The sequence below is a fragment of the Brienomyrus brachyistius genome, chromosome 1 (genome assembly GCF_023856365.1).
Source record: "Brienomyrus brachyistius isolate T26 chromosome 1, BBRACH_0.4, whole genome shotgun sequence".
Taxonomy (NCBI): Eukaryota; Metazoa; Chordata; class Actinopteri; order Osteoglossiformes; family Mormyridae; genus Brienomyrus; species Brienomyrus brachyistius.
This window is the reverse complement of record NC_064533.1, coordinates 29901128-29917824: the sequence shown is the minus strand read 5'-3', so window position 1 is coordinate 29917824 and position 16697 is coordinate 29901128. Positions and strand designations below refer to the sequence as shown.

At 38.7% G+C, this 16697-nt stretch overlaps 1 protein-coding gene across 5 annotated transcripts; it reads left to right on the top strand.

Annotated features, from left to right (window-relative positions):
- The first annotated feature begins 338 nt into the window (after positions 1-338).
- Positions 339-10112, top strand: ncaph2 (non-SMC condensin II complex, subunit H2). Of its 5 annotated transcripts, none has more exons than XM_049011647.1 (21): positions 339-476; positions 2739-2861; positions 3229-3330; positions 3653-3708; positions 3887-3965; positions 4369-4437; positions 4551-4630; positions 4778-4914; positions 5078-5182; positions 5299-5390; positions 5552-5617; positions 5711-5777; positions 6019-6126; positions 6306-6353; positions 6544-6614; positions 6743-6845; positions 7046-7123; positions 7375-7424; positions 7511-7612; positions 8061-8210; positions 9069-10112. In XM_049011647.1, exons 2-21 carry the CDS (start codon positions 2751-2753, stop codon positions 9210-9212), a joined length of 1818 nt encoding a protein of 605 aa, XP_048867604.1. In that variant the 5' UTR covers positions 339-476; positions 2739-2750; the 3' UTR covers positions 9213-10112. The 5 variants fall into 5 exon arrangements, with proteins under 5 accessions (XP_048867604.1, XP_048867624.1, XP_048867594.1 ...); XM_049011667.1 differs by lacking the exon at positions 339-476 and adding an exon at positions 2104-2126; XM_049011637.1 differs by lacking the exon at positions 339-476 and adding an exon at positions 2133-2303.
- Positions 10113-16697: the final 6585 nt, after the last annotated feature.

Below are 16697 nucleotides of genomic sequence, written 5' to 3'. Positions count from 1 at the left end.
CCTGCAGCCCCACAGTTAAAAATCTATAATTTATTTGTAACGGTACACTCTTAAACGGCATATCGAAACCTATTTTGGGGTAAATTTTTGTTACTCTTTTAACAGAAAAACAACTTAGGGTTTTGTAATAGCATGGATTTTTCTTTGTAATTGGACATAACCGTTGCATACCTACTAGTTTTTTAGTTATTAGTAAACGTTGATTTTGTTTAGGTACCGCATTTAGTCTAACTGGGATCTCTAAATTGCCCACAGTTTGTTATTGTGAGACATTCAATGATTTGAAATACTGTCCAGAGTATACCCCTGCCTTGTTCTCTGGACCCCTTGTTCCTTGTGCTATATAGGATAGGATCCAGGTTGTCTTGTTTCACTGCTGAACGCAGAAGCAGCGTTATATGTGTTTTTACAAATTATGCTGCAGTCGGCTGGACCAGGATCCAAGGTTCAACAGCTCTGTAGACATACACAGTGAGGTGAGATGACGTTTCTCCGTGAACTGCACTGCAACATACATCAACATATAACAAAATGCAATGTGCAAAGGACAAAAACACTAAACAGTGCAACAATATACAACGTAGGGCCATGGGATATTGAGGAACTTTCTGTAAACATAATTAAATATAAACAAGCATGACATAAGTGGCAGAGAACTGCCTAGCAGTATGCTGGATATCAATCATCGCACACAAGGAAAATATAGCAACATTGGTTCCAACACCTCTGACTTTACACACTATAAATGAGATGAAATGTGACCATTCATATTACACATGGAGTGATATGGCAGCATTTGAGTAGGCATAGAGTATTCATTGACAGAACATAATTGTGTATGTTGTAATAGTAATAGTAGTAATAGACAGTAAATTACTACTATTTTATATTATAATATGCAGTGTACTAGAGTGGCCATTGGCCAGGCAGAGATTTAAACATGAATGTGCATGAAAATTTCTGATGGCTTGTGGTATAAAGCTGTTAAACAGCATGCATGCTTCAAATACCATTTACCAGCTGCCAAAAGAGAGACAAGTCCATGCAGTGGGTAGAATTGGCCTTCCACAATGTTACTGGCTCTGTTGTGGTAAATATCTCTCAACAGAGTCAGAGGCACCCCAATGACTATCTCAGCTGCCCTCACTAACTGCTGCAGTGTGTTGCAGTCTGAAACCTTGCAGTTCCCATACCAAACATTGATAGTTCCCCTATAGAATGTAATGAGAATTGGAGATGGGAATCTCACACTCTTCAGTCTTCAGTGGAGAAAATGAAATTTCTGTGTGTGTGTGTGTGTGTGTGAGAGAGAGAGAGAGAGAGAGAGAGAGAGAGAGAGAGTGGAAAGCTATTTATATGATTATATACCCATCTATCTATTTTCTGTTCCCGCTTGTTCTGTTCGGGGTCCAGAGCTTATTCTGGACACTAGAGGCACAAGGCAAAGAACAACCCAGGATGGGATGATCATTTAAATCTTGTGAATTGGGATATCATCCAAGATTTCGGATATTGTAATATAATAATCTAGCATAGAATTTGTGTTTTCGTGGTACTAAAGGTGAGATGTGAGAAATTATTTAGTTTTAATGATAATATGATGATAAATTATACTAGTAATATTTAATGGTCAATGGCTAAATGCCTGTTTCGTTGAACATTAAATTTGTGTTGATAATAATGTGTGTCTCAAAAAAATAAAAGCCCCAGGCAAACTTGACTTATCCTCTGATCATTTCGATAGCTAGAAACGTCCCTGGTGAAGACTATGCTCATCAGTACTCTATAATGCCTGAGTTTTTGGGTAAAAGATGCATCTGCCCTTTAGCCAAATGTAAGCGGACTGTTGAGTTGGCATTTTATTGCGGAAAAGCTGCAGTAAACTTGCAAGCTCTTGCAAATATTGCGTCCTTAAGTTTTGTTACGCGATAATTTGCTGCGATTATAGGACCGCGAAGCCTTGGAAGGACCGGTTATAGTTCAGCATGCTTTCATCTGGACAAACGATTCGGAAAGGATAGAAACCGGGAGCAGTGCCCTCTTCAGCACGCCGATGGAAGTTCTGCTTATGCGAAAAGCACGGAAGCAAACGGAAAGCGCGGTTTCCCTGGCAATAAACGTCAGACGTACGTACTACGTAGCGCACGCGGGAAAAACAAAGACAGCCGGGTCTCAGGTCTTGAAAAATATTTCCCTAAAATGCAAATATCCAAATCGTTTAAGACATAGTTGGATGTATTTTTAATTTATAAGTTGTAAGTAATACAGAGGTTATACCTAACGTTTATTTTTTTTAAAAAAAGGTAAGGCCTCTGAGCTTTATTGGATGTAGTTTCCGTTGATTTTCGGTTTTTGTAAGCTACCGAATACTCTCCGTTAGTGTGTTCATAAATGTTATTGTAATATTTTCATAATATTTATGCTTGATATCACTGGTAGAAGTATTTGTGCAGGATATAGTAACTACTGGGCTTTGTAAACGGGACCTCAGAGTTTTATTTACCAGTTTAAAGTAGCAGACAGTTTACAGTGAGTGTAGAAAAGCTGTACATTAAACCTTTAAAGTAGAATAAGAAATATACGAATCAAATTATAATGCTAAGAGGCCGAAACCGCGTCTGCATTTAAAAATAAAATATAAATGTAACAAAGTGAAAATACAACTTAGTATGACAGGCAGAAATGGCGTATTAACTGTTCAACGTTATCTTTCCCTGCTGTCGCTGAGTTTTGAATAGGTAACGTAAGAAATGATGGACACAGCAGAAACCCGATTCGCCCACCTGCTACAGCCCATCAGAGATCTCACTAAAAACTGGGAGGTGGACGTGGCGTCTCAGCTGGGGGAGTACCTTGACGAGGTGATCGTTATGACAGTTTAATGAACATGTACTAGCTGTTTGTATGTGATGCAGTTCTACTAACATGACAACTGCCAAACTTAACACATTACAGTTAATCTAAGAGCAGTCTACGCCCTGCTGATCTGAATGTACCAACAGTACAATAAGAGTATTTTAGTCACATTTCTCAGATAAAACAGTATAAACTAAAATTAATATCCTATTTAGTTTATTTTCTCTTAGTTTAAAGTTTAGGCAAAAAATATGTTAGAAAGTGACTGTGATATCTGTGCAAATACCATTTGTCTTGTTGAGTTGTCAATGTAATGACCATAAAAAGCAATTGTTTAATGAACATGTCACAGTCTCTCGTCTTATGTCACAGTTGGATCAGATATGTATTTCATTCGATGAAGGGAAAACCACCATGAACTTTGCTGAGGCGGCACTGCTGATTCAGGGATCCGCTTGTATTTACAGTAAGAAGGTGTGTAATACATTTCAAAGAGACTGCATTTTAACTTCCATAATTTAATCCCATACAGTTTCCAGAGTGTATGTGTCACAGCTACACAAAACAACAAAAACATCTAGTAAAACTGCAGTTCTGGGTGATACTGTGTTCTTCAATTAGTAAAAACAGCTGGATTGTTCATGGATGCAAAATGAAATGTGAATGTTTTGACTGATTTTTGTGTTCATCCATGTCATGGTAACCTGAGAGTAAATTTCGATCCTGTTGTTGTCCTTGTTGACTAGGGTTGATATGAGACTGAAGATTAACTTTTTTTGTTGTTGTTTTCTTTTAGGTGGAATACCTTTATTCTTTGGTGTATCAGGCTCTGGACCTAATCTCAAACAAAAAGTAATTTTAAATAATTGTTCTTTATATATTAATAGTTATATAAGCACGAGAGCAGTGTCAGGTATCTATAAGAGTATATGAGTGGTTCAGTTTTTTAACATCTAATTTTGTGTTGATATATACTATGCTTACATTACCACAAAATTAATAATATGGTTTGGTTTTTCTCCCCACACAGACGCGACAAGCAGCCAGTTTCTGTCGGACAAGATGGTACAGATAGTGATGTCACAGTTGCAAACAAAGACCAGATGGAGGTAAGGATGAAATAGAGGATTGCCTTGACTTGGAAGACAGGTCCAAATTCAGTTGCAAGAAAAAAGTAAATAAAGGCAGGTTTTTTTTTTTTTTTTACTATTGGGAAGTATAACAAACTGTGATTGATGGCTTTAAATTCATTTGTTTCAAAAATTACAATGAATATATACCGGTACTTTCCATTTTACAACATATCAAATTCCTTCACAAAAGGAAAATATATATTAGCTATAAATCCTTGGTAATTCACTCATATTTCACAGCCTTGCTGATGCAACTGCCTGTGGATTTAATAATACTTTAATGCAGCATCTAATATAATACTCCCTCTTTAGTCAACTCACTGACATCTTCAAATGACTTTTGTTCTTCTTAAAATTTAACTTTTATTTCTCCTACCAGTTTTTGACCCTTGATGACATCAGTGAGAAGAATTCACCAGCTGTTGACATGAAAAAAGATATCGCTGATGTATGTTTGAGTTCATATTTTGTTCATATCCAGTCCTTACAAACTTCTCTCTCTATTGACAAGAGTATGAGGTAACTATTTTTTTCCCTTTTCTCACTGGGTCACACTGTTAGGGTATGGAGATTGTTGCCCTCACACCAGAACCTCTGATACCTGCTGAAGAGCTGGAGAAAAAGAAGAACCCTCTTTACAGGTATTTCTACCAAACCAGTAAGGGTTGGTGTGAAATGGAACTGTGCTTTGTGCCCTGAGAAGGAGTTTGGAATGAGTGAATCCACCTTTGTAAAAAGTCAATGGTTCAGTTTTGCGACCTTTGACTTACTGTTTGTTTGTCACTCAGCTGTCGTGGGGAGTTGCTTGCCAGCTGCAGGGACTTCCGCATGAACAGTTGTACACCCCATGCCAGTGGGATCATCCGGCTGGACCCAGGTCTCTCACCATCACATTTCTTAAAGGCAAAGACACAGTGGAATTCTGGTGAGTGAGGTGTAAATTCCAACTCATGGGTTTTCAGCCATGCATCAAGTTCGGATTGGATGCTGTGGAAGTGTTACTTAAGCATGCTTTTGTAGCAACCGCTATAATTGATGGTTCATTCTTAGACAGAATGAAGCACATTATTTTGCATTTCTGTGCTTAGATGGAAGCTGTGGAGCTGCCCCTGATGGCAATGATGATGACGCCCCATTACCAGTCCTTAACCTATCTGCAGCACCAGATGAGGAACCTGCACAGTTCCCTTATGGTGAAGTTTCAACATGGAGCTTTAACAAAGTGGTTCCTTGTTGGCGAAGACTGTGTACATATAGCGCTATGTTATCTCAGGGAAATGTCTTTATGCATTTTGTGTTATATGCACAGAGAACAGAAATGAGGCCGATGTCTTCCTACCTCTGGAAGACTGTGGGATAGAGGTGGACCAGCCTCCCAGCCCACATGTGGATAGACATCAGGTACATTCCATGTTGTGTGTGTATGTGTGTATGGGGGGGGGTGGGCATGGAGGACTACAATGTTCTTCCATGTAAGAACAGTATTTTTTGTCTTTAAAAAGGAGCTATATGTTAAGTTCTTATTCACATAGGTCTGTGTGTGTCTCTTATTGTTTCCTCAGGCTCCCAATGAGAAGCGAATGCTAAGGGAAAGACCAGCTACTCAACACCCCCCAGAGCAGCAGAAGGTATCAAAACAAGGTTTCATGGTTCAAAAAGGGATTCTACTATTATTACACTTTATGTTGTCCTATTGTTTATGAGTGTATCCTCTGTTTTAGGAACTCCCAGATCTTTGGCAATGGCTGGACCCTTTCTCTACCTCAGAGGAGAAGCCTCTTAAAATGGGTAAGAACATGCCTTCATATTCCTGTCACGCAGTAGTAGTGTCTGAGATTAATGACTTTTTTTTTTTTATCAGTTTTTAGTCATTTAAATGCAGTGTTGAATCACATTCATATATTAAACATTTAAGTTGTCTGATATTGTTTAAAATCGAAAGGATTTTTCTTGGTGAATATGATAGCTGTGTTTTGGTCATAGCCTTTGACAGTGTGTAGACTGATAAGTACATGTTTTAAATTCTTAGGGAAACAATTCACCATTCCACGGGGCGTGCAGGACGTGTCTGGAAACAAACGGAAGAGGAAAGGAACTTCCAAAATTCAGGATTTCATGAGCTGGTTCAATGGCACATGTGAGTTTGCTAATATTATGTACAGTGTTTCATATCATGTGCATAGAATTCAGATTACTTGGGGCACCTGTTGGGGCCATAAGGTCATTGTGCCTTAGGTTAAGATGAATGAACTGTGTATGTCCAGCTGGAGTAATACTTTCCTAAAAACGTATGAGGTTTTGTTTTTCTTACCGTAGCATCCGAAGCATCTAACCATAAACCAAAAAAGGGGCCTACCTTTGCAGGTAACTGAAGTTTTCCTTTTAAATGCTTAGATTGTATTTTTAAGCAATCTGTATTTAAAAATTCATACACCCATTCTTTCAGCAGTATTATTATTATACAAACAAATGTAGTTATATGGTTTATTACTTGTTTTATTTAGACAATGAATGATCATGACCTGTTCTGTCAATGGATGCATTTGTTTCTCAGACCTGTTGGATATTTACTGGAGTCACATGAAGGAAAGACAGAAGATGCAGAAAACTTTCCAGAGAAAAGCGGTACATGCCATTTATTTACAATACGCTTAGTATATGCTATATTCTTATACTCTGAACAAACTTTGCTGTTATTAGCTCCTTCTTGGCCAGCTTCAGTAGTGAGATGATCTCTGCTGATAATATTTCAGGGTTTAATGTCTTTTCCTAATGAGCTGGAGCTAGAGGATGCCGAGAGGCAGGCTGAAGAGCTGCAGGCTCAGCATGAGATGATCCAGGACCAGGATGCCGGGGGTGAGCCTGCTTGGGGATGGGGAGGGTTTGAGTCATCCTGCTACACCTTTGTTTATTCAGTAGAATAGTTATTAGTATCTGAAATAAAGTCCTTCATACTTTATTTAAGAAGGAAGAATTGCACTTGGAAGCAGGATTATTGGCACAGAAGGAAGTTCAGTAGGGAATCAGTGCTGAGTGACAACCTGGCCTTTTCACAGATGATTTCTCTGACCATGAGAACTATTTAGATGAGGAGCAGCCAGCAGTCTTGGAGGAGCAGAATCTGCCCATAACAGGTACTGAAAAGCCAGCCACTGAACACACAATGATGATTCATCGCACAGTGATGAATCTGTTAAGTCCAGTGTTTCCTAACCTGGTCCTTGAGGACCCTCAGATAGTCCATTGTTTTTTGTTCCCTCCCAGCTCAAAAACGGGGACTGTCTGGGAGTCCTTGAGAACCAGGTTGGGAAACATTGGTTTCGTTAGTAGTGTGTGTGTGTGTGTTACTGGCTGCGATTGTAATATGTTGCTTGTGCTTTGTCAGCTTCCCAAACGGAGAAGATGAGCTATGAGGACCTGGTCAGGAGGAATGTGGTGCGTGTAGTCCCTAATTTGGGGAAGGGTAGGTCCTGTGTTTATGTAAATCAAGGTCAATCTGACCAACTCATGTGACTTTACAGGAGCTCTTCCTCGTGAACTCTCAAAAGTATGCCCAGGAGACGGTTCTGTCACGACGTGTGAAGGACTGGGAAGAGAAGATCGGCCCTCAGCTGGCTGAAGAGGTAGAGCACATGTCAAATTTCATCTAGTGTTTAAGGAAAACATGTATCTTCAAACAAATATGGTTATTGTAATTAAAGATGTATATAAAATGCAATTTAAAATGTTAAATGCCAGTATAAAAGGGATTTTTACGGCTGCTGATTCCCTGCACTCTGCTGTTTTCAGTCATTTTGAATGTCTTCATTTGTGTCACTTTCGAGGGGAAATAAGGATGAATAAATGTGCTTCTTTTTTCTTTTGTAATTTTACAAAAACTGGCGGCAAATGACAGTAATAAGAACTACATTGCAGGCCTCTAGCATGGAGATTTGCGTGTGTGTGTATTTGCCATTGTTATTTAAAACGATGAAACATGCACATGACCACATAATGAAACATTAGAAATAGAAATTGTCTAGATTATCTGCAGAGCTACAGTCTTCATAATGCACTTCCTATTCACCTCAGGAGGAGAGGCCGCCTTTTGACATTCACAGCTACGGCAACAATGTGGTGTCCATGTTCAGAGACATTGGCCAGAGATTGTCGTTCGCCTCTTTGGTACAAGGAAAGGACAATCATGAAGTGTGTCGTTACATGCTAGCTTCATTGCAGCTGGTAAGTAATTTTAAATAATAATTTTAATAAAAAAAAAAAAAAAAAAAATCTAAACACCTGTCACTTAATTTTGTCAATGCAACCTGGCTTCTTTGACAGGATATAACTCTTACATGTAATATCAAAATCAGTTTCCAAGGTCTTTATATTTAACGGGTAGAGTTATAAAGTTGAGTTTTTTTTGTAGGTCTGGCTGGTGTAACGAATTTTGATGGTATATTGATGTATTTTCAATCAAGATATAGGATGAGACTGTACTGTTTATAGTGATATATTTTAATTTTGCATTAAAATAGTATGAGCAAATATTTTTAATAGAGACCTATAATATTTCTTCTTGGCTGTAAACAGCACAAGAGTTTTGTTTGTGAAGTTGCACTGAATCCCAGAATTCAGATCTAAAATCAAAACATTCTAAATTTTTGCACAGGTCCCGTCAGGAACTCTGTAGTTTATAGGCATAATCTTTTTTTGGGATTCTGTTTGAAATAAACAACTTGCCTATACTGAGAAGTTGTAGTTGTATATTTGCAATCTGAATTTTTTTGATCACGTACTTTTAATAAATGTTTGTGACATCTCACGTGTGACTGATTTACAACCGAATATTCAGCCCACTGCATAGAAAATACAGAGATATACTGCGTATCATGTATCACTGTTCTGCCTAAAAATATCAAGGTGTGTGTTTTGCCTTTTTGAGATGTCAGGAACGTGCTTTCTACAGTTGATATTTAGCTTTTTTGTATTCCTTTTTTGTTTCATTTCATTGGACAGCCCATTCAGTGGGTGCATTAACCATAGTCCTTGCTCCAATGCAGAGCTTTCCTTCACTTGCTGTGGCATTCTGTCTGACAGGCGAACGACTACACCGTAGAGATTGAGCAGGACGAAGGTCTGGAAGAGTCTCTTGACACCATGACGCTATCTCTACTCAGCAAGCAGAGAGCCCATGAGCGTTTCCAAACCTACACGGCCCCTTCCATTAACAACATGCAGTGAGCTCATTCTCTAAATTTTAGTATCTGCTACTGTGACTGATTCTCATTCATTCACTCTCATTGGATTCATTTAAGCACACAAAATAATTCTTGACTACAAACATATTGGATGTCATGTACATATTGCAGTAGGAAGTAAACATGAATTGTGTACATAATATTGTTTTTGTTGACTGTAACATTTAACTCCCTAACTCTTGTCTTAGGTACTCTTACCATGTTTTTATACCACAGTAGTAACATTAACATAGACTGGAAGACTGCTGACTCCAAAAGAACAACATTCTCAGCTCAGTGCCACTCAATTATGACCATGACGAGTTTTAAGTGCATCCAGTCTGTCAGACTGTTAACGTTTTTGCTTTTGCATAAAAACAGGGTAATTGAACCAGTTCCAATAAAGCCACAGTTTAAAATTGTACAATAAGTGGTTTAAACTTGTAATTTTGAATATCAGTATAATTATTTGTTTAATAGTTGTCTCTCTGCTTCTGCTTTTTTCTCTTTCCCCCCAAATAACTATTTAAGCATTAAAAATCAGAAAAGAAATTGAGTTTTATATATTGTGGCACTTGTCAATAATGCCATGTATTTTTATATATATAAACTTGGGATTTGAAAAGGTCCTAAACTACAAATTAGTTTAGATTCCCTACTGAATTAGTTTTGGAGGATGTGTATTTCATTCCATCTTGCCCAAAGGAGGCGTTACGTTCACCGTAACTACATGACAGCCTGATTATTGGAAATGTACGGTCTCTTCATGTTTTTTTGGTTTACTGTTGTACAGTAATATGATATTATACAGTAAGGATGCAATTCTGATGTGCTTCTGGTTCTTTTTCTATCAGTAAGTAAACTATTTAGAAAAAAATAAAGTTTTTGAAAAATGAATACATTACATCTATTTGAAAATGTGTGTTTTTTTTAGGAACAGCACCTTCTGGTTTTATACTACCACTTTGCATCCGTGGTAAAAGATCAACAATGTTATTTTTTGCAGGCCCACTAGGGGGAGAAAGTACCACAGAAATCCGATTGAGCCATTCAATTGTTTCATGAAGCATAATTGTATTTCCCTTGTGGGGAATACATGTGCTTTTTGGACTGGTCCCCTGTCAGTGGAGACACTTTTTTATTAAGATAACTTTAACAGAACTTTATTCAGACTTTGTGGTCTTGAGGTATGGTGGACCACTATGCGGATTAAATAGTCTCATTAATAGTCTCTACTAGATTCTGAAAGAACCAAGATTTTTTTTTTTTTTTTTGCGAAACTCAACATTTCTTTCAGAATAGTGATCAACTGGAACTCATTTACATTTTGAGATGGATCACTTCAAAATTACTGCAGCACTACATTGTGATATCAAAGAAAAGGGCAGTTTTGACACTTGGTCTTGTTAGGCAGTAACCAAAAAATATTGGTATTTGTAGGATCGTTTTCAAATTTCTAGACACATTATATGGTTGAGGAAATAGAACTGATCATATATAAGATGACTTGGCCAAAAATTAAAGCAATTCTGCTTAGTAGTGACATATGAAGGGTGAAAGCAGATCACATTTCGCCTTGTGAAGTCAAAGTATTTTTCATTAGTGGTGTTTTAATGGTAAAGTGGGTCAAGTCTTCCATTCATAAGTGTTTAGACACTTACGACTGGAAGTCTGTGGATATAATTACCAACTGAACAAACATTGTTGCCTTGCAGCCCCAGATGCCTCTTAGCTTAGCAGGCAGCAACCATTAAAATAGTGTCAGCCCCCAATATGCGGAGCTTTACTTTCTTCTTTTAACTGAAGTTGTGAAAGGTTTCCGGGATGTTCTAAACTGGTTTCTGAATTATGGATTAGTTAAATGTCTTGTTTTTTTGTTTCTGAAAGATAACCAGCTGCTTTAGGTTCAGGTAAAAAAAAAAACAAAAACACTAATCCTTTTTCATTTGGTGTTCCGTAGAGTAGTCCTCCATGCCATGCCCTAGAGGGAAAACTGGATTGCCGCCTCCAGTATTTTTTTCTTTCAGAGTAGGGTTGTCCTCTGCCCAAAAATAGTCATCCTTGGTCTGCTGTATCTTTTGTATCATTGGCCTTGCTTAACAACTGATGTTTTATTATTAACTGCTTGCTTTGTCTAACAAATTTGTTGCCATACTCTTATTTTGACTTTTTGTTGTAGTTAACATAATTACAAATGTTCGCCTTGCACAAAATGCTACATTTCTTATCAAAGTTAATACATTTTATTACCTGTCTTCAGTGCCAGGTGATCAATATTTTAATACAGGAGGGAGATATAGGGCTCTCGAAGGAACAGACAGACACGCTTCGGTCTGTTCAGAAATATTTTATTAAAAGTGATACAAATTCTGATATAAAGTGAGACAAAATCATGAAATACGATAAGCAATAGTAAGTAGTCTCTTTAATGATTACAAAATTATTGAATATAATAAGGTAAAATTAGGGGCGGCATGGTGGTGCAGCGGTTAGCGCTGTTGCCTCACACCTCTGGGACCCGGGTTCGAGTCTCCGCCTGGGTCACATGTGTGCGGAGTTTGCATGTTCTCCCCATGTTGTCGTGGGGTTTCCTCCGGGTACTCCGGTTTCCCCCCGCAGTCCAAAAACATGCTTAAGCTAATTGGACTTGCTAAATTGCCCATAGGTGTGAGAGTGAGTGGTGTGTGAGTGTGCCCTGTGATGGGCTGGCCCCCCATCCTGGGTTGTTCCCTGCCTCGTGCCCATTGCTTCCGGGATAGGCTCCGGACCCCCCACGACCCAGTAGGATAAGTGGTTTGGAAAATGGATGGATGGATGAAGGTAAAATTATGAAATGCCACAAACATGGATAATTAGTCCAAAATGATTTGTTTACGAAATTAGGAAATATCATAAGCATTTGACAGTAGTCCTTGTAATGATTAAAATGCTTCAGCAGCTGCAAAGCTATTCACACTCGGATGTGCCTTCATCGCCCACCTTCACACACGGACTGGGGAGCCCCTTTCAGTCCTTGTAGGAGAGCAGCATGTGAGTCCCGAGAAAGTGCTGGACGATGCGCACTCTATCCCACGGCTGAACTCCGTGCAGTACTGAGTTCTCCCCCTTCCTTTATACTACTATGAGAGCAGTACACGTGCGAGCAGGGGGCGAGCTGACATGTGCTCCTCGTTCTCCAATTCCTGTCCAGGTGAAGCTGTTTGCGCTTGCGGTTATGAAGCATTTTGGACAATGTTTTCCCTTTCCCCCGAGATAGACAAGATAGGCCTCCTAGCTCTTTCTATGAGGACAAAACATGAGCAACAAGTTCCATTCTCTCCTGCGAGAGACAAGATAAGCGTCCATTTCCCAAGAGAAGGACAAGACAGGTGTCCTAACTCTTTCTGTGAGAAACCAATTATTCATGAGAAACAAGTTATATAAGTGACCAGTAAAAAATATGTTTTCTGCAGTTCAACCTTGGCACAATAAAATTATGGGTGAATCATGGACGACGTATTAGAATCTCTGGATGATTAGTCCATACGTGAACAGAATCAATCAATACCTCAATCACCTCATATGTATGTCTGGTAGGTGAAGTTGAACAATCACAACTTCCCAGAATATTACAGTAACAGGAGGACAGTGAACAACTGTTTTTAATTCTATGCTACGTGGGCAACGTAATCGTCAACAAGTTTGACTCTAGTTTTGCATTCTGTCAAAGAAATGTGCTTTAAGAAGTTATTTGTTCAGGTAGAAGAAGCTTTTCAGATGGGAGACCTTGCCCTCACTTGCCCACTGTAAGAAAAAAGATGCCCACATTGATGAAGATGGACAAAATGGATTGCCACTGCGAGTGAGTCACTGTCACCATTATCAGGAGTTTGTTCTTTAGTCAGCAGCATTGTTACCGTCATCTTTTTTTGTAGTGAAGTTAATTGTGCACAATCCAGTTGAGTTTTTTAACTTTTATTTTTTCACTTTTGATCAGGTTGCAGTATAGTTACCAGCTTAGCTATAGTTATCCAGTAAACGACATTTCAGTGTGTGAATTCTCAGAGACACTACCAGCAGTTTTTCTGAGTACAAAAAGTACCGCCAGTAACAAAATCATGCCGTTGTTCCATCCATCCATTTACCAAACCGCTTATCCTACTGGGTCACGGGGGGTCTGGAGCCTATCCCAGAAGCAATGGGCACGAGGCAGGGTGGGGGGGCCAGCCCATCGCAGGGCACACTCACGCACCATTCACTCTCACTCCTATGGGCAATTTAGCAACTCCAATTAGCCTCAGCATGTCTTTGGACTGTGGGGGGAAACCCCACAACGACATGGGGAGGACATGCAAACTCCACACACATGTGACCCAGGTGGAGACTTGAACCCAGGTCCTAGAAGTGTGAGGCAACAGTGCTAACCACTGCACCACCATGCCACCCCATGCCATTGTCCCACGTTGTAAAAAAAACATTGTGTCATTAGTATTGTCATTACAAGATTCTGAGAGAACCAAGATATTTTAATTAAATTTAACATTCCTTTCAGAATAGTGATACCTTATTAATTCTCTTTTTGCCTACCCTGTCTTCATCTCCATGAGACGCACAAACAGCTGAAGGTTGGGGCGGTCTCAGCGCAAAGTTAGCCAGCATGCAACATCCCTAGAGCTGGGGATTAAGGGCCTTACTCAAGGGGCCCACAGACATGTAATGATTTTGCTGAAGCTGAACTGGCAGCCTGCTGATCACAGCCACAGAGGCTTAACCCACTGCTGCCAGCACTTAACTGATATACTTCAGAATGACTTGCGTAAAGATGCATTTATAAAGTGAGGTGGTCATTCGCAGTTAGATGCAAAGTGTTTTTTTTTTCTATTCTCATTTACCATAGCTGCTCTGTGGGGTGCATCAATAGAGAAGGTTGGGATAGTTATTTCTGGTCCTGAAAGAACAACTTAACATTTCACTTTTTAGTACTTTAATGAACAGTCTTAAATCCTCTGTGATGGTCATTTTTAACCATCGTCGTCAGATGGAAGATTTTAACTGTATTGTAGAGTGGGATAAGAAAAAGGAAGAGTCAGTATCTAGTGCTGGAGCAGTGAAGGACAGTGTTGCCAAGCATCTCCTGGATCCTAATCAATACATTGTTTTTGTGGCACCTGTTTTTTTTTAACTTGTACCTTTCCTGTAAATTAAAGAGCTTCTGTTCATTTCACAGTTTCTTAAAAAGCAATAAAAACCTTTGAACACGATATTTCAAACCGTTTTCTTAAGGTACCTAAATGATAACTCTTTTGGCCAAACTTTATACAAAAAAGCATAATACAAGCAGAACTGAAGATCTCCTAAATGTTTTTTTGCATAACCTATATCATCCCAAAGCAAAACTCATGCATCTTGGTGTGTGACTCATGGCTTAAGCATTTACAAGTTTCATTTTAAAAACATTTTTCAAATAGTACAACCAAACAATGAGAATGCAGTAATGCAGGTTGAATATAGTAGTGTGGGTTAAGGTTCTGAACCTGTGGCAGTAGGTCACCAGTTCAAATTCTGTAGCTGCCTCTGCCCATTTGCTCCAAACACAGTGGATGACATTGCTCTTTGATCCTCACTAGCATTCAGGTGAGCTCTCTGCTTAATAAAATAGACCCCAACATCTAACAATGAATCTGAAAACTAGGTGGTGAGAAGGGTGAAGGATTGTCAAGGAGGATGAAGAAAAGAAGCAAGACATCAAGTTTCAAATGAGATTAGGAAGACAATTGTCGACCACGTTCTTGTCCATGGTAAAGAAATGAGAGGATCCAGCCAATGGATACATTCAAATTTGAGCCACTTCACAGTTGCATCAATAACCAGGACATCATCCTGTGCCTATCCAGCAGCTACTACTACTTACTACTTATGACTTGGACAGTCTGCAGAGTGCCTGCACAAGTCAAAAACTGGTAGATCCACAGCACAAGTCTGGAGTTTCACTGGGGGCGAGTTACTTCTTTTGGCCTTTCAGCCATAATGACAGTTAAAGAATATTGAAGAAAGACCCTTTAATGATTTTCTTCATTTTATTTTACAAAACATAACACTGAGCAGACGCACTATAAATAAAATGCATAACTTGGCTGTGTGTGTGTGTGTGTGTGTGTGTGAGCACATGCTCACAAGTGTTTCAAATGCCAGAGTGGCAGAAAGGCGAGGGTAGAACGTTTTCTCAGCATGCAGCTCTTAAGGTCAAAAGCTGGGTGTCATGCTTCCTATTTACGCTGACTCTGGTCAGCGCCGTACCATGTCCTGAGTCACGTTCATTTCAGAGTCAGCCCATGGCTGTGATCTTCTTCATGGTTTACAAATGGAGCAACAGCTTAAACAAGATATGATAGTGTGTATAGTAGAAGTATAGTAGATAGAAGAACATAATCTTTTCATGTGTGGATTTTTACTGTCATCGGTCATTTAAATTTAAGGGCACATAGTTATCTTTCATATATAATACAAGAACTAACTACGAAAGAAGAAAACTAAACAGCCTGCTTTGGCAGTTGTCATAAGTAATTACAAAGAATGCACTTTGAAATATTAAGGCTTAAAATAGTTGTCAAACTACATAAAGTATAATAAATCTAATTTTAGGTGCATTTAATACAACACCCCTGAATCTCTCATGTAGGTGGTATTTCCTGGGTCTTAGACAGGGGCTGTATTTTAAGAGATTGTATGTTCTGTAATGTGCCATGTTCAAAGCCATACATGATATGGCATCTGTAGTTAATGTGACCGTTGTATGTAGAGCTGACATTCAAAATAAAACACACCCAATGCTTATTCTCTATGGATAGTTCCAGCAAACCATGATAATTCTTGCTTATAGTGAACTGATCATCAAAGTTCAGTTAAGTTAATTTAATTTAATTTAATTTAATATATGCGTACATTTATAGGTACTCAGTCAAAGACATGTGATATTCTCACCACTTGTCATAATATAATAACAACTATTATTAACCCGGAAGACACCAAGTCCATTAGTAGGGAATGACACAGGGATCCTGTCTCATATTTCACCTAGGCATGAATGGCTCACACACTCTGAACAGTTACCCTGACATGCGCAAAGTGACGGGTGATTGCCAGGGCAAACAATATTAACCCCGTAGATCAATAATCCTGTTCTAAATTCACTATTTGAATACACTCATTGAAGAAGTGACGAAAACTGAAAATAGAAGATCAATAAACCATTTTTGTCCCTAAAGTTACATTTTTACATATACCTCTTTAACTTTTAAAGGAACGTGGAACATTTTTTATTGTAATTCTGACTATTCAAATAACTTTGAAACCACTTAATATATAAAGACTTTTATGATGATTAAACTATTGGGTTGGTTGTATGACGTCAAAATTAATAATACTTCTTCCTACGGGAAAGGGGTTACTCCTGCATCAGATCATTTCTATTAATATATGACCTTGTAATTGGGAATTCCTTCAGCTGAGT